Raw genomic sequence first — 21,230 nt, forward strand, 5'->3', positions numbered from 1 at the left:
CTGTATTGGGCCGATGCGAGGAGGCCCAACCAAACTGTATTGGGCCGGTGAGAGGAGGCCCAACCACGCTCAAGGCCCATGTCGTGCTGCGTGGCCTAGTCACGTGTCTCGAGTCGAGGAGGAGAGCTCGCCTCGCTCGGCCACGCGGCGGCGTGCGTCGTCTCACGCGCTCCACCTCCGATCCCGTCCATGTCGCCGGAGAAATCGCCCAAGTCCTCAGGTATCATGCAACACGAGCACTCTCTCTATGTGTTCCCTTTGTCTCTCTCTCTCTCTGGGTGGGGTTGCTGACTTGCTGGTGATTGGGTTCCTACCTTGTTGCCCCCCACAATTTTTGTAGGTGATGAGCTCGATTCCCCAATTTGATCCAGTTCGTAACCGTGATGATATAGCATCCGATTGGGAAATTTATACGCATAGTTTAAACCACGTAGTTTAATATGGCATGATTGAGTTGTGCAGGGTGGATTTTAGGAATCTTTCTTCAGTTCCAACTAAACGTTAATGTGGTGATTTTAATCATTCACCTGAATTTTCGTGGAATTCTGGATTATTTTTGCACTGTGCGAGTTCCTCTAATCTTTTTCTTGGAAAGGAAGGGAGATCTTATTTGGCGATGATAAAAGAAATCTGGCCGGAGATTAAATATTGGGTTTAGTAATATCAGCGTGTGATCTAGGTTTAACTCGGTACTTAGCCATATGTGGTATTTTGATGTTTATTTGATTAGATGATTTTGTGAAGAGCTGTAAGGCAGTATATTTCCCGGATGGACACATTCCTTTTGTCACATAAATAAAGATTGTGAGGCAGGGACATATACCTCTAAGTTTGTTATCCGTAAAATCAAAACATGTAGTTATATTGTTTCTTGGTAGCTTGGGCAGCCGTTTGCTATCATCCACTAACAAATCATGACAAAAATCACATGTGTTAGCTTTGCCTGTCTTACATAATTTGTCTTGGTAGAATATTAGTATGTTTTTCAATGCTATTTCATATCCTTGTGTGTGTTTGTAGTTTGAGTTTGTTATCCGTAAAATCAAAACATGTAGTTATATTGTTTCTTGGTAGCTTGGGCAGCCGTTTGCTATCATCCACTAACAAATCATGACAAAAATCACATGTGTTAGCTTTGCCTGTCTTACATAATTTGTATTGGTAGAATATTAGTATGTTTTTCAATGCTATTTCATATCCTTGTGTGTGTTTGTAGTTTGTACCATGACGATGTATAATCTGGCTTACAGTTGTTCGGGAACAAAGAGTTACAATTTCAAACAAGCATGGGGAAAATCTTGTTGGTTTATTGCATCAAGCATGTTCAAAGAATCTCGTGATCCTTTGCCATGGATTTCGAGCTACAAAGGCAAGTCTATACCTAAATTAAGATGCTTAGAAATATTCCCTTTGAAATTTCATAGTTCCCTTTTTTTACTTCATTTTGTTTAGCTTAAGGGGTAACTTTTCTCGAGTTTCTTGTATACTTCGTATTCTGTTGTGGGTTTTGACGAGGTGTTTATATTTTCATTCCCTTTGAAAGTTTTCGTTTTCTGGAATTCTTATGAATCATATCAGCATGATATGTGTTAGACTACTACTGCTAATTGATTTGTACATGAGAAACAGGCTTGACCCTATCATAGTAATGACATTCATATGTGTAATTTATTGCAAAATGACCATGCTTGTAGTAGAAATCAATTTGTACAAACAAGAAATATTATCTCCATTGGAGATCTACTCTCTCTAGTATTAGTCTCACACTTCTAAACATTCGTAGCTTGCAGGATGATAGTATCTTGGTTGACCTCGCTTCTGCACTAACAAGTGATGGCGTTAGCACATTTCGATTTGATTTTGCTGGAAATGGGTAAGACATTTGTAGAAACATTATGGCAGCCATGACACTCTCATGTTTCCGACTTATAGAAACTAGAGAGGCATTTTCTTGTCTGTACTTTGTCAGTGAGTAGCAGCTATCATAATTTCTCATTAAAATTTGTTTTATCAGTAACACAATGTTCCTAGAGTACAGTTCTCACTACCTGCCAGCCTTCCCCACATTAAAGTTGTCTTCGATGTTTACTTATAGTTATAGGTGTTCCTTCTCTTTTTCCAGGGAAAGTGAGGGTGAGTTCCAGTATGGAAACTACCGAAGAGAGGCAGATGACTTACGCTCTGTTGTATCATATTTTACAGAACAGAACTATAATATAATTGGTCTTGTTGGGCACAGCAAAGGTGAGCAAGCTACTCTGGCGTGAAGTATGTTTATAGCCATTAAAGTCATCAATGTTGAACTGTTGATTCCTTATGCCCACACACTAACATATATGCTCAATTGCTCATTCTTGCAAGCAGTATTTGTATGCATAGCTGACACCACCAGTAGTTGGCATATATGCATATTTCGCCTCATACTGCTTTATGTCATCATATGCATAAATAACTGAAACTTTAAAAGCAACCACCTTATCTGATCTCCTTTATGTTATTGTTTGTAAAATATGATGTCTGAGAGTCTGCTGATCTTGGTGCAGCTACAATGGGTCCATGGCTGGCCCCAATTAGCTTTTATTTTTTAGAATATGCAGTCAAGTTTGGCGCAGTGTTCATTTTCTGATAGTGGGCATCCATCACTGAGACTCTTAGAGTTTGTCATTTTGCAACTTTGTCAGTTTACTTTCTAGTGTTTTTTCACTAGTAATCTCCCACAGGAGGAAATGCGGTGCTTTTGTATGCTTCCGTGTACCATGATATTCCCATTATTGTCAATATTTCTGGACGCTTTTCATTAGAGCGTGGTATTGATGGGCGCCTGGGAAAAAACTTCATGCAGAGAATAAAGAAAGATGGATACATAGATGTCAGGAACAGAAAAGGTACAAGCTTTCTTGACTTGATACAGCATTTTTCTTTTTATCGCAAACCTAGCACCAGTCTCAATCGGTTCGATGTTGCAGTTTTCAACCAGAATATTCATGTTTGATGTTGATTGAATTTTGGCGTTGTTGTATCTGGCTCACAGCCACAGCCTCACATACATGCTCTGAAAATCCCAGCCCATGTGATCATGACAATATTTTGATCTCTATTCAGGGGAGTTTGAGTACCGTGTGACAGAGGAAAGTCTGAAAGATCGGCTGAGCACTGATACCCTTCTTTCGAGCCGTTCCATAAGCAAAGACTGCAGGTCAAAATCACAAGCTACTATCACACACCTGTATCAGATATCATTGTGTCCAGAAAAGAAATCCTTAAAGATTCTTCTTTCCTAATTTGCAGGGTCCTTACAATTCATGGCTCTAAAGATGAAATTGTCCCGGTGGAAGACGCACTAATGTTTGCAGCAAATATCCCCAACCATGAGTTGCACATAATATTAGAAGCGAACCATCGCTACACAGGCCATGAGAAAGAGCTAACCACACTTGTCCTGGACTTCATCAAGTCCCAACTTCATTTTTCATCGTCCTTGCGTCCAAAACTGTAACTGTTTTAACCTTTGCAATGCCTGATGTTTGAAATTTCAATGAGGCCGGGCCATGCTGATTATATGTATGTGAAGCTCTGTTTGACAAGCTCGCAATTTCTTTTCCAGAGCTGGATATAACTCTAAAAAGTTTTTGGGTTGAAACTGGAGGTAGACAAGAATTATTAAGATGAGGCATCTTGTTAACATTCCAGACTAAAATTAGAGGATCAAACCCACCACTTTGTTTCAGTATGCAAACCACATTTTCTGTCAGAAATTGAAATAGGGATAGTACCAAACAGGGCCTGATTATTCATCAATCGTCAGAACAGAAATTCTGAACAACAGGTAGAACGCATCCATCGAATTGTCCAACTCGAAACATTGCCTGTCATCTTTAAGTCACAAATTCGAGCCATCTGCCCATCCATATCTATCGCTCACACTGTTTCAACCTAATCCATCACTTTGCCACTTTGCAAGAGGAGTCATTGCCGTGCTAACCTGACAGTGACAGGTTGGACCCACGTCACCTCTCCCTTTCTCTTGGAGGATAAAGACTGTGCTCTGTGACTCGGAGGATTTTGGTTTTTTTTTGTGCCAAAAATTTTTTAAGTTGAATTTCTATTGTCAAATTGTATTCCGCATTAAAATTTGTAAATAAAAGTTTCTTATCGAATATTTTTAAGACAATATTTTCACTTTACTAATTAATTCAGTTGTTTATATTTTTAAATTTTAATATCCATCGTAAAATCAGATAGTCTTCCATCCGATGAGAGCAATTATAATAACAGACTATAAGCTGGCTAAATATTAAGATGGAGGAGAGATGAGATGAGAGAGAGGTGAAACGGGAATGTTGAGATTGAGGAGAGATGAGAGAAGAGAGATGTGAAACGGGTTGTAAGCTTGCAGCCGGCTCTGGTACAAGAACCAGCAAGAAAGACATGAGAACTAACTATTATATATGTGAGTTAAAAAGACTACCAAAAATCTTACAACCGACTTACTGATTATATTGTTAGAGTAGGTACAATAGCAGGAAGCCAGCTATAAACATATTTTAAAGAGATAAGAGAAGAGGAGAGGACAGTCGGTTATTAATTTATAGCTACTACAGCACGGCTCCAAAACGCAATGTATATATAACACATGAGTTTATACATAACTATTGTATAAATTAACTATTAAATTAATTAGAGATGAATTAGAGCTAATAGTTGGCTAAACTCTTAACCTTATCTGACGCAACGGAACGGACAAAGGAAAGGGTGCGAAGCCCATCATCTAATCCGCAGCGCGATCGTCATCGACTCGCCGAGCCCAACCGACCGGAGTCAGGTCAGGTCTGGTCGAGCCCAGCAAGCCACACCAACCAAACAACCGAGGCACGCGACGGCCTCGCGGCAGAGAGGGAGAGGCGAATGAGCGAGGAGGCGGCGGCGGCGGCGGCGGGAGCGGGAGTGGAGGAGTCGATAGGGAGGCGGAGGAGTAGCGGTGGGAGGGGGGATGCGGCGGCGAGGGTGTGGGAGTTCGAGCGGGATCTGGTGGCGGGGGCGGTGATGGGCGGGGCGGTGCACACGGTGGTGGCGCCGATCGAGCGCGCCAAGCTGCTGCTCCAGACGCAGGACGGCAACGCGGCGCTGCTGGGCCGCGCGCGGCGGTTCCGCGGGTTCGCCGACTGCGTGGCGCGCACCGTCCGCGACGAGGGCGTGCTCTCCCTCTGGCGCGGCAACGGCACCGCCGTCATCCGGTACTACCCCTCCGTCGCCCTCAACTTCTCCCTCAAGGTTCCACCCTTTTCCGACCCCGCACCCCACCATTTTTTTTTGTTTGTTTCTTCTTACGGTTTGTTCATTGTTGTCTGAATTCTCGATTCGTACATTTGAACCGCGTCAATTGATTTGGTTCGAGAGAACAGTGCGATCTTGTGTATGTTTTTCCTAACAGGCTGCGGCGGCGGATTTGGGGTTTATGGTTTCGTTCCTTGCTTGATCAGTTCCTATGCTTTAGCGTGCGATGCGAGGAAGTGTGCCCATGTCGGCGGTGAGTTCTTGGTTCGGGGCATCTGGTACTGGTGCTCAGCGTGCGGTGCGAATTTTTTTTAGGATGGAAGATTGTATTAGGTCATGAGATTTTGTTGGGATTACGCTTTCGGGGGTTGAATGTTTGCCGCCGGAAATGGAAAAGGAATCTAAGAATAAAGTGCCCTCGAGTCTTTTTGTCCAAGAACACTATAGACAAGTGACCCCCATAAGCACTAAATGGCATCTTGGTGCATATATTCTCGTGACATTTGGCATAGCTTGTGAACCATTTAATTCCGTAATTCTATTACGTGCCAATTCGGAATTAAGCCCCCTTTCTTTCAACTGTTAAGGATCTCTACGATGTGGGAATAGTAGTAAAGATCAGCATAAAATTTCACGGTTGGGTCATTGGAATAGTACTATGGTACCATGCTAGCATTATGGTAGTTAATAACATTTTGAGGTGGCATCTTGTAAATTGATCTATAATTTAACTATCATTTGATTCCTTCAACAGTAATAAATTATTAAACCAGTAAGAAGGCATGATGACGCTTTGCTTGGTGCATATATTCTTGTGACATTTGTCATAGCTTGTGAACCATTTACTTCTGTACTTCTATTATATGCCAATTCGGAATTAAGCCCCCTTGTATACAACATATGCTGTTATTAACATTTAATGAAATAATCATATATGATTTCTGATTACAAAAGATTAGTTGCCAAATATGAAAAATGTAGAAGAGCAAGAGATTTTGGGCAAGTCGACAAATACTGTGCTAATTTTCGAAAATAACAAACAGCAAGGCGACAGTGTGAAATGATCATTTGAGATGTAACTTTTTAAGCAATAGGAGTTGGGTAGCACTTGCTGCTGAAGTCAGATGGCATGACAATAATCAAATCCATTCACGTATAGCCGTACTATAGCTCAAGAAACAGACATATTGCATCTACTGCCAGCAATTGTAAAAGAAATATACATGGTATAGGCAATATCAATACATATAGGTGGATTTTTTATAAGACGGCCATTAGATTGTTTTATTTATGCCTTTTCTGATTTTTCACTGTACTCTTATTTGAATTTCTGAAGCGGAGTCAGTCCTGTGACTTGTAGGAAGGCATCTGAGCCTATCTGAATTGCAGCAGGGTACTGCTTTACGCAATGTGGTAATATTATTACTACCTCTGTTTCATATTATAAGACTTTTTAGCTTTGCCTAAATTCATCTATTGATGAATGTATAATTTGTATACATGTCTAGATTCATTAACATCCATATGAATGTACGCAAGGCTAGAAAGTCTTATATTATGAAACAGTGGAGTGCCAAATTATTGTTGATGATTTCTAGCGTATGGCTGTGGCCCATGCAACTTTTGTTGGTTATCTCTTCTTATGTGCCAATTTAACTTGATCCCTCTAACACGCCATGTTAGCCTTTATGCTTAGTTATGTTGAAGCAGAATTTGCTCATCTTAGTGTTGAAAGACATCAACCATACAATAAGTTGATAAACCACAATTGTATAATAATATCAATGGGCAACTGGTTGTTACTTTGCCTATTCAAAACTTGACGACAGAGGTATCTAGAATGTACTCTGTGCTATATTGAGAACACGATTCTTTCAAAACACCCTTACATGTCTTCTTATAGAAGAGGAGTTATGTAAAGAAACAGTTATGGAAGTACAACCGATGAAAATGATGTTGGGTGGCTATTAGCTATGGATTCTTATCTCAGGTTATCTCTTAAGACTCTAATCACAGATCAACATTCTTGCAGGATCTGTACAGGAGCATACTGAAAGATGCAGGAACTTCAGCTGATAACAAGTTCTCTTCTATTGCTTTGACCAACTTCATTGCTGGTGCTGCGGCTGGATGCACTACTCTGGTCATCATTTATCCACTTGATATTGCTCATACTCGTCTTGCAGCTGATATTGGCCGGACCGATACTCGCCAGTTCAGAGGGATTTGCCACTTCCTTGAAACCATCTACAATAAAAACGGCATCCGGGGTATCTACAGAGGATTGCCAGCATCACTGCAAGGGATGGTTGTCCACCGGGGCTTATATTTTGGAGGCTTTGACACAGCCAAGGATGTGCTGGTGCCACTAGACTCACCCCTCTGGCAGCGCTGGGTGACGGCACAGGCAGTCACCTCCATGGCGGGGCTCGTCTCATACCCGCTGGATACCGTGCGGAGGAGGATGATGATGCAGTCAGGGATGGATGTGCAGATGTACAGCAGCACCCTTGATTGCTGGAGGAAAATCTACAAGGTGGAGGGGATCAAGTCGTTCTACCGCGGAGCACTTTCTAACATGTTTAGGAGCACCGGCGCTGCCGCCATACTTGTTTTGTATGATGAAGTGAAGAAGTTTATGGACAGGGGTAGGTTATGACTTACGACACGTATATAGAGGGTTGGTTCAGGTTCTCCAGAGATTTTTTGGATTCAGTATGGAGATTAGACAACCAAACCAAAGGTACAGGGAGCAGCAAGCTCGAGCATTTTGTAACAGAGTTGTAGTACTACTGGTTTCCTCCAGGTCACTAACCAGCTCGATGTAACTGGCGCTCTTCAGGTATGAAGATTGCTAGCTCTTGTTCGTTTGGTTTAATGGTCTGAAGATCGTATCCCTTGTTTCATTTGGTTTCAATGCAGAGATTTTTTTTAAAAAAATTCGTGTGACTTATGTCATTGGTTGTATGCTTTCCTGCATACGTGGCAAATTTACGATCGATCTCGGAATGATGCTTGAATTGACGTGTCAGCCGACCAAAGAACATAGCAGGAAAATCCCGTCAAGAAATCGCTTATGCAGACAAAAGCACTTCCTCACGAGATTTTTCATTTTCCTCGAACCACGGTTGAACCGCAAAATTCAAAAAGAAAACAATTTCCTTGCCGTCAAACTCAAAGATGCAACTTAGTCGCACAAAAATATTGCCTCCCCTGGGTCAAAATTTCTCAGCACCAGTGAAAAGAAAAACTAGACTAGGCCAGTGGTATTGGCAATATGATAATACTAAACTGGCGATGTTCATCACTCAACCATAAGCTTCGCACAAGATATGTCGACCCAATACAACAACGGAAAAGCTACCAAACATATAATACCATATAATACCATGTCCCCAAAAAATCCCGCCAGTTCCACTAAACCAACTCAATCCCCCCACTTCACTGGCTCTCCAAAACCAAATGAACGACATTGCATCAAGCAGAACCAAACAATCTTCACTCCATGACCAGACTTGGAAACGCTCAGGTAGGAAGCATCTCACTGTTGCTTGCATTCTGCAGGCCGCTCGCCCTGCTGCCCTTCACCTGCAGGAACCCGTCCTCCCTTCTGTTTCAAAGAAGGAAATCAGAAATAGTAAGAAAAGGAGTTTGGTTGAAACTAGAAAGTGCGTACGACGACCCTGACTTTTATAACCTTTTCATCCTCTTCGTCTTCATCATCCTCGTCATCCTCATCTTCATCATCGTCGTCATCTTCATCATCATCATCTTCATCATCCATAATTCCTTCAAGGTCCTCATCTTGAGCAGCTTCTCCAGTGAACCATGAAACAGCATGTGGAATAATCTTGTCTCTAATGGTAGATCTGGAAAAGAAGAGGCATTTAGAACAAGGACAATTAATGGCGTAACAAAACACACAGGGCATACCCAATGTCATAATCTTGTTCCATTTGGTTCTGCAACTGTTCAGCCTGTTCATAGGAAAGAGACATAAAATCATGCCCATGAATCCATGTGTTTATCTTTAGAAAATGCATAGAGAAGTTAAAACTTACTGTATCCTCATCAATTTCCTCCTCATCATCAGGAACTTGAGGTGGACTGAAGAAATTAAAAAAGCTCTCACAGTTTTCAGTTTTTGTGATAGGTTTAGTGTTCTTTGAGCCCTTCTTTGGTTTCTTCTTGAGCACCTTTTGTGTCAAGCACCTCCCCGGGAACCATTCGATTTCAGTACTGCACACAAGAATGTCCAAATGATATGTTGGTGAAATTGTCCATGCATCCAAAAAAGGAGTGCAACTCCACATGAGCTGAAATATTAGTTACCCAATGGCTTTCTCCAGGATTGGTTCATCTTCATCAATCATGTGGTATGTTTTGGTAAGCACTGAGTTCTTGAAGATCGGATTAGTATCAAAGTAAAACTCAAGCTTGAAACCCTTTGGCTCACTAATCCTGTGCCATTTGATGTCCTTGAGGTACTTAAGAGCTTCCTCATCCCTCTCCTGGATCTGAATACAACCCAGACAAAACTTAAGACATGCTGGACTACATACAGACTATGAAGTATGAACAAATCAAAATAGAAGAATTAGTTTTTTTAGAAAACCGCAAGGTCTCACCTCCTCGGAAAGGATTTCATGGTTCTTCATGGCATTAAGCCAGAACTCAGGTACACCCGTTTCCTCTGCAAGGAAGCATTACGAGCAAGTTAAGGCAAAAAATCCAATGAATTCCTTGTTACTAGAAGATTTTTCCTACATGGAAATAGACAAATGATCTCATTAACCTTTCTTATCCGCAGGAGTTTCATCTGCACTTTCTTTGGTGACACCGTCTACCTCAACCACACCATTCACAATTTCATATCGCTGTCAATGAGCAGGCACAAAAAAAAAATCTATCAGACAGATCGTTGCATCCATATGATACAGGGATAGTGAAGGCGAGTGGAGTGATATATGTGTTGTATAAAGTTATGAACCACTAAAAAAATTACTTATCTACAAGCTATTTGAGCAGTTATTATGGTGAGGTTTTTGCTTCGAACAGTTCAAAGAACTAAAGCAAACCTAGCAATTGGCAGAGACAAAAAGATGCATACAGCCATCAACAGAGCATTAAAAAATAGTTTACCTTAGAGTACAACGGCTCATACATCTTCTGATATTTAGCTTCAAGTGCGGCTCTCTCCTCAAAAAACTTCGCCTCGAGATCATCATGTTGGCTCTGGAAGATTTTAAACTAAGCAACTTAACACCAGATGCAACAAGAATATTTCAAAATTCAACCATTTCAACTGTACTTTAGTTCCACAAATAAAGTTGGCTAATAGAGAACAGCTCATCATAACTTACCACTAGGCAATAGCAAGGTGAGGAAGATTCATGTAAAGATAAAACAATAATAGTTCAACAAAACAAAATCTAGAATAGGCATCGCTAATAACAAGTTAAGATCCATTCTACAGTAGTAACATGCAGAGTTTGTGGGATTTCCCACTGGGATTTTCCTAGCATCTACCACAAGAGAAATAATACGAGCACCAAAGTAATCCAACTTGAAATCGAGCAACATACATACACTCAAAAGTCAGCCCTGGCCCCAATTTAAGCTCCTTTCGTTTCTAACGGTTCTCAACTTCTCCTTCTCGTTTTTCTCACGCGTGTTCATAACAGCTAAACAGTGTATCTTTAAAAATCATATTAATCAATTCTTCAAACTTTTTTATAGCTGGTATATAATAAATCTTGCACTAATGAGCCACCTCGTTTCCCGTATTGGAGACAAAGCTTCCAAACCTCTCTCCTGAACGCGCAGAGTTAGGGTTCAAATCTATCGTGCTAGTGCACTGTTGGCTGTACCGTTTACACAAGTGACGTTAGAATTACAACAATATGAGTAGCTTGATCAGTAGTTATTAATCATCCAGGATCGCACAAAGCCCCACATCAAGGCATGCCACGGTAAGGTGGGAAAAAAGTGTGTCGCACCAGGAGCGTGGAAATCTCTTATACCTGGATCTCCCTGAGCACTTCGACGCGCTTCCTGACCTTGGGCTCGAGGCTCTCGAGCACATCCGTGTGCCGCGCCGCCAATCCCTGCAGCGTGTTCTGCGCAAGCACGACATCCGAATCACCACGGGTTCATAAAAAAAAAACGAGATCAAACAGCCAAGCCCGCCAAATCCCGATAGAAGTAAAAGCAACAAAAAATAATAATACCGCAGAAATCCAACCTTAATCGACTCCACGAGATGGGCCTTGTCCTCCGCGCTGAGCTCTGCAACACCACATCCACCGCACCCAAATCCAGCGTGAGGCAACCGCAGCAAAAACCGAACCACCGAGAGATTCGAACGAGAGCGCGCGAGGAGAAGCGGCAAAACCTTTGGCGTTGGGGACGGCGGCGCCGAGGCCAGAGAGGTCGAGGGAGTCCTTGCCGTCGCTCATGGCTCCTCCGGAGAGTCCGCCCCCGAAGCTTCGGGAGGATGGGGTCTCCGCGCGGCGGGCGAGGCGTCTAGGGGGAGAAACCCTAGCGGCGGCGGCGGCGGCGCGAGAGGGAGGGAGGGAGGGAGGAGCAGAGGGGATAGAGAAAAGAGGCTATGAATGGAGGGACGCGATTTATAGCCGGCGCGTGGGAAGTCGGGCGGAGGTGGGGGGAGCGCCGGTTTGGGCGAGGGTTTGGACTCGGAAGCGGCGCGGTCGTGTGGGGCCCACCTGTCGGCCAGTCAGGGCTACCGCGCCGGAATATACCTGCGCGATGCCAATAGTAGTAGAGTACCAAGCTATCAGCAAGTGTGGCGTGATATACTCCGTAGTTGAGACCGTGTATTTTTTTCTTAATAAAACATTTCTTTATTTTTTATAGTTATTTAATCATAAAATAATAAAATTAACAATTATGTATATAACCTTTTCTATAGAAAAAATTGCATCGTTTAACCATTCAAGAATCGTGCTTATAAAATTTAAGGAAAAAAAGGAACAAAATGGCGGGAATATTGCAGCCTATGGGGATCATCGATGGAAAAGGCTAAATGACATATTTACTAATAAAAAATAATTTATGAACAAATTTATATAGATATTTTTAGTGATCTAAAAGGCAGTGGTGGAAAATAAATTTTGAAAAAAGTTAAAATAAATTCTAAATTTAAGATTAAAAGTAAATTTTTATATAGAAAAATGACAAGATGTATATTTGTGTGGTTAATTTGGTTGGATGCCATATTTTGATGTGTGTATTGCTCTAGAGTACTGATATGTTTATTTGGTTCCCATAAGCTTATCATGTCACAATTTTTTATGTCATCAACTCTAACACGTAACACGTTATTCTCACGTTTTCTTTACCAGTGTGGTAACATTTCTTAACCCTTTGCCCTAATAAGTCCGGAGTCGAAAATTTATACAACTTTTGGCAACAAAATACGACAAACAGGCGCTTGTGTAGATTTTTATGTGAATGGTAATGTGTTTTTGGTTGCATGGCTCAAGTTACCACTTACCAAGTCGCTGCACTTTTTTAAATAGGTTATTTGGAAAATGATATAGTGTGATTAGCTACGCTTTTTGACCCACATGTCAGTGGCATGTATTTTTAGCAAAGCTTGCTCTGGATGTCACCGTTATTTTGCTACCCACACTTTACATAAAAGTGACATTTGACAAAGTTTGTCATCAACCAAGGAACCCCTTAAATAAAAAACGGGCTAAGTTGGTTAGATTTAATTAACATCAAACCAAACACCCCTATAAAAAGGTGAAGCACTGAACTTTTTATTGGGGTAGAAAAACAGTTTAACTACAATCTTTACTAGGGCAAACTAAAACTGTCACAATTTTGTGTTAAATTTGTTTTGAATATACCATATTTTGAATTTAAGATATGATATTTAACCATTTATCTTATTAAAATTCATGTAAATATCATTTATTTCGATGTGATTTGTTTTTTATTAAATATACTTGAAGTATATCCTATATATATACACACACGAATTTTAAATAAGACCAATAATGAGATGCTATATAAAAATAAACAAATCTGCTACACCGACTATTGCATCTGAATTTTAATAGATAACACCGTTGATTTTTTATAAATCATTCATCTTAGTCAAAAATTTATGTATATGTAAAATTGTAAGTTATAATTAAAATATATTTAGTAATATAATTATTTAAAAAGATTAAATATGACGAATAGTCAAACCTGTGCCAAAAATGTTAATTGTGTGAACTATTAAAATAAATAAGGAGACAGTATTTAGATTTTTAAAAAGTGAGGCAGTAGTATTTTTAGCAGATGGAGTTTAGTCGTGCTAGTTTTAGGGTTTGGGCTCATGTTCATTTGACATTTTTTTGGTCGTCTCGGTTATGGGGTGAAGCTGTAAATTTTGTCGGTAAAGCTCAAGTTTGCCTCGGTTATTGACCTCGCCTGCGCATGAGTGCCATCCCGTACGGTTCCTGCAGGCAGTTCTCATTATTTTGAAGCAAATGGGCGGTCGAGACTCGTGTGAGCCTGGCACCTCCAAGGACCAGGGGCCCCCGCTCTCCCTTCTTTCCGACTATTGAAGTGCTCGGCCACGGTAACGGGAACCACGTGGTTTGGTTTGATGAATTTTATTTAAATTTGAGCTCTTTAAAAAAGCTAAGAAATGTATATCAATTATTTATGAAACATAAAGTTTGGTTCATATCTGGGGCCTCCACCCAAATTAGTGAAAAACCCTTCAAAAAGAAAATATGGGTCGTCATATTATTTGTGCTTTAAAACATTTGAAGGTCATGCCGATAAATTCATGCAATGCTACATTGTTTTTCTAGAGTTATCAATATTTTTCCTTGAATTTGCCATGATTTTCTAGGATTTTACTATGTTCTTTCTTGTTTTCTCAATTTTTTCTTTTATGTTTCAACGTACCGCGGTACCGCATCAAATCATGCAGAGTTCCAACATTTGATTCAAACCTTTCAAATGTGAAATTGTTGCAGTTTGCATGGTATCTGCAGGAAAGATGAGAAGTCAGTATTGGTAGCTTAAACGTTTTCATGAACCATGCATGCTATTGATATTAGTGAGAAGTCAGGAAAGATGTATTCCAAGGTTTTAGATTATACTCGCTCCAACAATAAATATAAGAGATTGTAATATTTTGATAAGGAAGAATATACTACTCAATTATCCATTCATTAACTAAATATTAACTAAATATAGGACCTCATATGATTTGAATCTTTTGGTGACAACTCCATGAAAGTTACGTCTATTCTAACCGACCCGGTCGCCCCGTGCCTGAACCCTAGAGTGACAGGGCGACAACCACTCCCACCGCCGCTTCTCCGCATCCTCTCTCCCCTTGCCTTACCGTCGCCTAAGTAGCCGCCGGCAAGCCGGTTGGCCGCAATGACGGTGGCGACGGGGCTCTCTCACTGTCTCCCAGGCACTAGATGGGGGAATCAGGGCTGTTGAGGTGGAGGCACGCAGCGACGGCTAGAGGCGCACGCCAACAGCGGGCGGAGGCACGCAGCGGCGGTGGTTGGAGGCGCGCGAGGAGATGTCATGCTCGCTGGCGACTACAGGGCGGCGGTGGTAGCCCAAGGCGCGCAGGCGAGATCTGGGCGATGGGCGTGCGCTGGCAGCGGACGGATACGACACGTGAAGAATGTTTTATAATTTTATATATTTGAACGAAATTTTTAAATAAGACGAATGGTCAAACGTAAATAAAAAATTCAACGGCCTCAAATAAAAAGACTGGTGGGAGTACTTCCTCATTCCCCTAGATCCGGAGATAAGATTATGTTTGAGTTATCTCTAAATAAGTGTATATTGAGTAATTATTTTATTAGAGTTTGTGAAAAGATGTAACATATGCATTGAAACTAAATAAAGTGAGAAATAATTGGGTTGAGATTTAATAAAGTAAAATAAATTATAGTTTTTCTTTCCTGGTGGTGGTTGTGAGATGGATAAAAAATAAAATTATTTTTTTTTAAAAAAAGTACTCGTTGTTCAGTTGGGCACAGCTTGGTGCCCGGTCTCTCATCGCTGTGTGACAGATGGAGATCGAACTGGCACGGCATGGCAACCAATCGCTCTGCCTCGTTGGGTCATTCAGCCTTCGCCAATCGCCACATATACTCCGTTCACGCTGTCGCGCAGAGCCAGCCCGGTACGTGCCTTCAATGATGCAATCAATGTCCCGTGGGCCGTGGCACGAACACAAAAGAGTACTCCTCGTGATTATGAACTGGAGACGAACTGTACATCGAGACATCTACCAGTAACTGCGTGAAATGCATATTTGTTTGAGTAATTACTCTTTTCGTCCCAAAATAAATCAATCTTTTACTTTTTACCTATGATATTTGACTTTTCGTCTTATTTAAAAAAATTTATGATATTTTTATTTTTATTAGACGATAAATCGTGAATAGTACTTTACGTATGACTATTTTTTATAATTGGTTGAAAAATTTTCAAATAAAACGAATGGTCAAACGCTGGACACGTAAACCAAAGAATTGATTTTTTGTGGGACAGAGAATATAGCAATAAAAAGACAAATGCATTATGATTGAAAAGAGAAATAAATATTGAGATTTAAAAAAGTACTGTTGTTTTAGTCTTTGTGGCTTGGTATTGATTTGACATATTTCATAAAGATTTTATATTTATCATCTCTTATTTGTCTCGTAAAATCTTTATTTTTTAAAGTTGTTATTGTATTGCAAATTGGTAAATTACAGGACAAATGTATCGTGCTTTAGAAAAAAAATAAGGGATGAATATATTGGGTTTGGCACATAAAATGTGTATTACTTACATACGAGTTTCGAGATATGTTAAAAACAAAATATTTCTGGAGAAGAGTATAATAGGCTAAAAGAAACAAAGTAAAATCTTATTCTTGGGGGGGGGGGGGGGGAGTACTGAAATCCAGCCATAAGCAGAACGCATTTTCTTCCCTCGTTGATACCGCAGCAGCCTGTAGAGGTCATGGCGATTCAAACGGCAATATTTATAAACAAAAAATAATTTATAAATAAAATTTTTATACACATATTCTTATCGATCGAAAAGTTAATGCTAAAAAGCTTCAGTGAATTTAAAGTTAAAAATTTAAATTTTGGTTTATAAAATAAGCAGAAGCGAAAGCGAAAAGATTAGATAACACGAACCAAGTGAACAGTACAGCACGGTAGAAATGATCATTTCGGCTATCACTAGAGCACCAGTTCTTCTCCCCGCCTGAATACAAATGTAGTAGTAAAATTCTGGTTCCATCCTAGCAGAAATCACCGTAGAAGTTGTCTAAATTTTGCAGGGAGTCGGCATTGCATAACTGAAAAGAGACGCAAATTTTGGTCGCATCTCCGACAAAACGGCTTCATCCGTCAGGGGTTTCGGTTGCTGTAGATGAGTTCGATCAGCAGACCAAGCCCCTGATGCAGTAGACGCCGAAGAGGAACCACCCGAGCAGGAGGGACGAGAAGGCCGCCATGCCGACGAGGAAGGACCAGCCGGCCATGGCGACTCCGACGCACCCCACGGCGGCGAACGGGAGGAACGACCGGACGACGGCCATCTTGCCCAGCCACCGGCCGCGCAGCCACACGAGCGCCGCCAGGTTGAGGACGTTCCACCCGACGGAGCCGTCGTAGGCGAGCCGGTTCAGGCAGCTCGCCACGAAGGAGTGGCTGTTGCAGGTGAAGAGGTTGTAGCACTTGTGCTCGAACCGCCTCGCTCCGGACCGCAGCGCGTCATCCCACGAGATCGCCGTCCCGGCCTCCAAGTGCTCGTAGGATCTCGCGCACACGTGCGCCGCGAGGTTGGCAGGGAAGCAGCACTGATCAGTGATCAAGCATCAGGAAACCAATGTCAGCAAAACCACAGTCACGGAAATTTCAGTAAAAGACAACTAAGAAGCATGAACTGATGTAGAGATGTGGCTGGTTTGGGTAAGATTTCAGATAGCTAATAAAGATCACAGGTTGTTACAGTACGAAAAAAAATCTTGCAGAAGATGAGATACTGTAAGTTAGACTGTTTTAGCCACTGTCCAATGCTACAACTGTTCTATGGAAGCTTCCATCTGGGTAACTGTATGAGTGCAGTATCTGAACTGCTCAAGAGGCAAGCATATGGCATGCCTGCATGCTTACTGCTTACAATTTTTAGGATCAGTGTCATGGGGCAGGATGGCCTACCAAAAGAAAATGGGCATCGTTACTGTACCTTCTACTAGTAAGTGCAGTAGTGTAGCAAAATTTAAATCTAACTATATATTTTTATAAGTATATTAAATTTTATTTAAAACTTTGATAAGATATATTTACTAATCTATCTATTTTAATATGATATATGACACAAATTTATTGCAAAGCTATATATTTAGTTCCAATTTTAACTTTATAAAATTTCTACTACGCATTGTACCGGTGTAGTATAAGAAATTCAGATCCGTTGGATCCAAAGTAACGGACAACACACGATCGTTGGAGGTAGATTAAATTTTACTACACTACTACACTTACACTTACTAGTAGAAGGTACCGTAACGGTGCCCATCTAAACAAAACATATGCAGCATGAAAAGAAATAACCATATAATTTATGTAATCATGTATGATGCCATCAAAATGCCATCTCATTTCTGAAATGGAAGCAAAATAGTTTTCATGAAGTAAATCCTGTATTCACATAAGGCCCATGGTTCCTTAAAAAAAACTCGAATCTTAAGCACCACATAAATCCAGGGAAGAATATAAGTATACCTTTCTCCTGTCAAGCTGGAGGCACCTCGCAACAGAACCATATGCAAAGTCATCTACACTCACAAAATTTGAACCTGCAAAGTCCAAGACAGTTCCATCCTCCCGGGCAATCCCAACGTGACCTATGTAAGGAGCCAGCCAGGATACCACTGGGAGAGGCGTCCAGACAATAGAACAAGGGAACCTGGCCCCCTTTTGGTCTACTTCACCCAGGGGCCACAACTCCTGCACCTCATTGCTTGAACTGACAACATCATCACCACAACCAGTTTCAACCTCCATTGAAGGCAATAACTTCAGAGACACAGATACTCCTCGCACTATTAAACATAATCAAGCATTGCCCGGTTTAATGTCATGATCTTGTCAACCTACAACAGTACAATGAACATCACTTGTTATGTAATCCAAGAGAGAAACCGAGGTTAATTATGTTTTAAAAGAATGATGAATGCAGTACAAAGTAATATGGTGGGCAGTTGCCCATCCAAGTGGTGATCTGTATGACAATGTTAAGTACGCAAAATTAAAGCATTGACGGGAAAACAGTAAGAGCAACAGTATGACAGATGGCATTCCCCTTTGTTTTCCCCTCCACATGAAAAACTGAGTAGTACTTAGTACTATTCAACAATAGTTATGACGATTAAAACAGTTTAATACAATAAAAATACTTCAATCAGCTCTCCAATAGTTATATTCTTGCTCTAACATACCTAAAGACTCCCCCGATAAATTAAAATTTTCGTTTTATAATAGGAAAACTTAAATTTAAATAATGCCCAACACCCCATTCAAAATCTAAAGTGCTTGTTGGGCACAATTTTGCTTCCTCAAATCCACCGACAACACAGTATGCTAAATTATTACTACTCGCCAACTGTACAACACAATACACCATGTGTTACACGCAAACATGGCTAACAACTTTGTTGGCAATGCAAGCTAAACTCCTATCTAAAAGATTAAGACAATGTTCAATTTTACCAACAACTCTAATAAAGCAAATTAAACTATCTTACAGAACAAACGCCATGGATCATGATCCATGCAAAATGTTCCAGCCTTTACCCTCTTCGTCAACAGACCCCCCAACTCAACCTCGCTTCTTCAGCAAGCAAACACCCCCAACCACCAATGCACGAAACGAAACAACCTGATGCCCTAATCCCATTCAACCTTACCCTACAAAAAACGAGAGGAAGAAACCCCAATCAAACCTCTCCTGCTAGACCAGACCACTCCCCAAAAAAAAAAGAAGAACCAAAATCTCTCTCACTGAGCCAAAGATCCTAGCACCGCAGCAGAGCAGGATCGGCGGCGGGGGACTTACTACGAGCAGCGGAATCCTCCTGGGCAAGTCGCATTGGGGATGGATTGGATTGGGACGCCGCCGCTCCCGAGCGCAGGCCAAGTGTTTGACGCATTGGGGAGGCGGAGGCCGCGTACACTTAAAGAGAAGCAAGGTGCATGCACCTGGGAGGGAAACGCTACGCGCACCCGGGGCTGGCTCACTCGGCAACGGGCAGCGGTGAGGTGGCGGTGGGCCCGCCCTCCCAACCGGGACGCGGCGGGTTGGGGCGGTGCTCTCATCCGCCGTTGGTTTGAAGATGAGCGGTCGTGATCTGGGGACCCGTTTGCGCGAGCGAGTGATGAGTAGTTGGCGGTTGCTTCGTGCCGAGGCCAACATTTCAGAGTAGTGAGCAGCTTAGCTCGACGATGGTTCTGGAGTCGTCATGAGCTCAGACCAGGATTAGATTGGTGACATCATGCTGGTTAATTCCTTTCTTTTATTTAATGTTTTATGAATATGTAAAGGTATGTGTCGTATTTGAGTAATAAATTAAATCATAATAAAAATAATTAATAACTACATAAATTTTTGAATGCAACGAATAGCCATACATATACTCAAAAGCAAACAATATCAAATAGAAAAAACCGAACAGATACTATTATAGTCATCAGATTAACCTTACAATTTTTTATTGTTATCGCGCTGCTTATACTCACCCCGTCCTTTCGCTTTTTTTTTACACTTATGAACCACAATTTCGAATTTTAACCTTAAATTTAGAATTAATTTTGGAATTTTTTAATCAAATTTTTTTCACCATTGCTTTTAGACCGCTAAGAACACTATATAAAAGTTTTCTTCATAAATTATTTTTTATTTATAAATATGCCGCCAAACAACGAGCGCGACTGATTATAAACCGTAACCTCTTATCGATAACTTCAAAGATAAATCATGAATTAAATTTTTTATAGACGTGCCATCAGTGGCTTAGAATCATGTTTACAATCAAATACTAGAAAAACAAAACACATTGAAACTAACCAAAATTAAATGTTAAAATTTAAATTTTTGCTACGAGGTCCATGTTGAATAATAAATAATGGGTGTCTGATAAAGTGATACTAGCACATATAGGCTCTTATATCATTTTAAAATATACTATCTTCATTTCATAATATAAGACTTTTTAGTGTCATCTAGATTTATATGGATGCTAATAAATCTATATATATATATATATATATATATATATATATATATAAATTATATACGTTCATCAATTGATGAATTTAAGTCTAGAAAGTCTTACATTATGAAACGGATGTGATATATTTTAATGAACTGATTATGAAGCATATTCAGCTTCCTGGTATTACAATTACATGGAGAATGTATTTTTACAAACACTACTCCATACACACCCGTATATATGTCAAACTCACACAATCACAAAAGTTTATCTCGCCGTGACATTGCTAGGGACCTTCTTTGATCACGTGCCGTATCCTTCAATCGATCCCCGAAACCGGCCTTTTGCACAAATATCTCGGAAAGAAATCAATTATCAGATGAAGCGATCGATGCTCGCATGATTCGGTAGCTATTCGATAGGCGTTTCGCTAATTAAGCATCCGGTACAAGAACTGCATTAGAAAAAGCAATAATTGTGTGGTTAATTAGGTGAGTAGCGTAGCACGGAGGCGTGGCAACACACCCTCCGTCAGTCCGTCTTGAGATGATGCTTTCTTTGCTCAGCTTTTTGAACTAGCCAAATCGCATTAGTGTTAGCCTTTTTTCCAGGAAAAAAAGTGATTTTGGACTAATCGATTGATAATTATATAAGAGAGTAGGCTTAAGCTGCAAAC

General features: G+C 40.8%; 4 protein-coding genes across 11 annotated transcripts; 2 read left to right on the forward strand and 2 right to left on the reverse strand.

Annotated features, from left to right (window-relative positions):
- The first annotated feature begins 130 nt into the window (after positions 1 to 130).
- Positions 131 to 3,603, forward strand: LOC102700993. 3 transcript variants are annotated; one of them, XM_006654651.3, is made up of 7 exons: positions 131 to 220; positions 1,251 to 1,369; positions 1,791 to 1,873; positions 2,123 to 2,244; positions 2,721 to 2,885; positions 3,103 to 3,196; positions 3,289 to 3,603. In XM_006654651.3, the coding sequence occupies exons 1-7, from the start codon at positions 190 to 192 to the stop codon at positions 3,494 to 3,496; spliced, it is 822 nt and encodes a 273-aa protein (XP_006654714.1). In that variant the 5' UTR covers positions 131 to 189; the 3' UTR covers positions 3,497 to 3,603. The 3 variants fall into 3 exon arrangements, with proteins under 3 accessions (XP_006654714.1, XP_006654715.1, XP_006654716.1); XM_006654652.3 differs by having other exon boundaries at positions 2,802 to 2,885; XM_006654653.2 differs by lacking the exon at positions 131 to 220 and having other exon boundaries at positions 1,291 to 1,369; positions 1,784 to 1,873.
- A 1,273-nt stretch (positions 3,604 to 4,876) lies between these two features.
- Positions 4,877 to 8,180, forward strand: LOC102701915 (probable ADP,ATP carrier protein At5g56450). The gene is made up of 2 exons (XM_015837681.2): positions 4,877 to 5,271; positions 7,307 to 8,180. The coding sequence occupies exons 1-2, from the start codon at positions 4,906 to 4,908 to the stop codon at positions 7,931 to 7,933; spliced, it is 993 nt and encodes a 330-aa protein (XP_015693167.2). The 5' UTR covers positions 4,877 to 4,905; the 3' UTR covers positions 7,934 to 8,180.
- Positions 8,181 to 8,478: 298 nt separating this feature from the next.
- On the reverse strand, positions 8,479 to 11,871 carry LOC102701634 (nucleosome assembly protein 1;2). 2 transcript variants are annotated; one of them, XM_006654654.2, is made up of 11 exons: positions 11,669 to 11,871; positions 11,519 to 11,562; positions 11,298 to 11,393; positions 10,417 to 10,509; positions 10,070 to 10,151; positions 9,903 to 9,967; positions 9,607 to 9,791; positions 9,336 to 9,513; positions 9,208 to 9,251; positions 8,972 to 9,143; positions 8,479 to 8,884 (listed from the first exon to the last, which is right to left on the reverse strand). In XM_006654654.2, exons 1-11 carry the CDS (start codon positions 11,730 to 11,732, stop codon positions 8,816 to 8,818), a joined length of 1,092 nt encoding a protein of 363 aa, XP_006654717.1. In that variant the 5' UTR covers positions 11,733 to 11,871; the 3' UTR covers positions 8,479 to 8,815. The 2 variants fall into 2 exon arrangements, with proteins under 2 accessions (XP_006654717.1, XP_015693166.1); XM_015837680.2 differs by having other exon boundaries at positions 8,963 to 9,143; positions 11,669 to 11,856.
- A 4,327-nt stretch (positions 11,872 to 16,198) lies between these two features.
- On the reverse strand, positions 16,199 to 19,501 carry LOC102702193 (protein REVERSION-TO-ETHYLENE SENSITIVITY1-like). 5 transcript variants are annotated; one of them, XR_001550243.2, is made up of 4 exons: positions 19,399 to 19,501; positions 18,066 to 18,436; positions 16,470 to 17,137; positions 16,199 to 16,276 (listed from the first exon to the last, which is right to left on the reverse strand). XR_001550243.2 is itself a non-coding variant. In XM_015837322.2 (4 exons), the coding sequence occupies exons 3-4, from the start codon at positions 18,345 to 18,347 to the stop codon at positions 16,718 to 16,720; spliced, it is 702 nt and encodes a 233-aa protein (XP_015692808.1). In that variant the 5' UTR covers positions 18,348 to 18,436; positions 19,137 to 19,250; positions 19,345 to 19,397; the 3' UTR covers positions 16,392 to 16,717. The 5 variants fall into 5 exon arrangements, 4 of the variants coding, with proteins under 4 accessions (XP_015692808.1, XP_006654719.1, XP_015692807.1 ...); XM_015837322.2 differs by lacking the exons at positions 16,199 to 16,276; positions 19,399 to 19,501 and adding exons at positions 19,137 to 19,250; positions 19,345 to 19,397 and having other exon boundaries at positions 16,392 to 17,137; XM_006654656.2 differs by lacking the exon at positions 16,199 to 16,276 and having other exon boundaries at positions 16,392 to 17,137.
- Between the last annotated feature and the right edge of the window lie 1,729 nt (positions 19,502 to 21,230).

This window comes from Oryza brachyantha, chromosome 5 (assembly GCF_000231095.2).
Source record: "Oryza brachyantha chromosome 5, ObraRS2, whole genome shotgun sequence".
Taxonomy (NCBI): Eukaryota; Viridiplantae; Streptophyta; class Magnoliopsida; order Poales; family Poaceae; genus Oryza; species Oryza brachyantha.

Bases quoted from the DNA above. Each gene is read 5' to 3' on its own strand.
- LOC102700993 (XM_006654651.3), top strand. From the start codon at position 190: ATGTCGCCGGAGAAATCGCCCAAGTCCTCAG. The intron at 1,370-1,790 runs GCAAGTCTATAC...CGTAGCTTGCAG, and splicing joins ATGGATTTCGAGCTACAAAG to GATGATAGTATCTTGGTTGA. The intron at 2,245-2,720 runs GTGAGCAAGCTA...AATCTCCCACAG, and splicing joins TCTTGTTGGGCACAGCAAAG to GAGGAAATGCGGTGCTTTTG.
- LOC102701915 (XM_015837681.2), top strand. From the start codon at position 4,906: ATGAGCGAGGAGGCGGCGGCGGCGGCGGCGGGAGCGGGAGTGGAGGAG. The intron at 5,272-7,306 runs GTTCCACCCTTT...ACATTCTTGCAG, and splicing joins CCCTCAACTTCTCCCTCAAG to GATCTGTACAGGAGCATACT.
- LOC102701634 (XM_015837680.2), bottom strand. From the start codon at position 11,732: ATGAGCGACGGCAAGGACTCCCTCGACCTCTCTGGCCTCGGCGCCGCC. The intron at 11,563-11,668 runs GTTTTGCCGCTT...GTGGTGTTGCAG, and splicing joins CGCCGTCCCCAACGCCAAAG to AGCTCAGCGCGGAGGACAAG. The intron at 9,792-9,902 runs GTGAGACCTTGC...GGTTGTATTCAG, and splicing joins ATGAAATCCTTTCCGAGGAG to ATCCAGGAGAGGGATGAGGA.
- LOC102702193 (XM_006654656.2), bottom strand. From the start codon at position 18,347: ATGGAGGTTGAAACTGGTTGTGGTGATGATGTTGTCAGTTCAAGCAAT. The intron at 17,138-18,065 runs GTATACTTATAT...ATCACTGATCAG, and splicing joins TCCAGCTTGACAGGAGAAAG to TGCTGCTTCCCTGCCAACCT.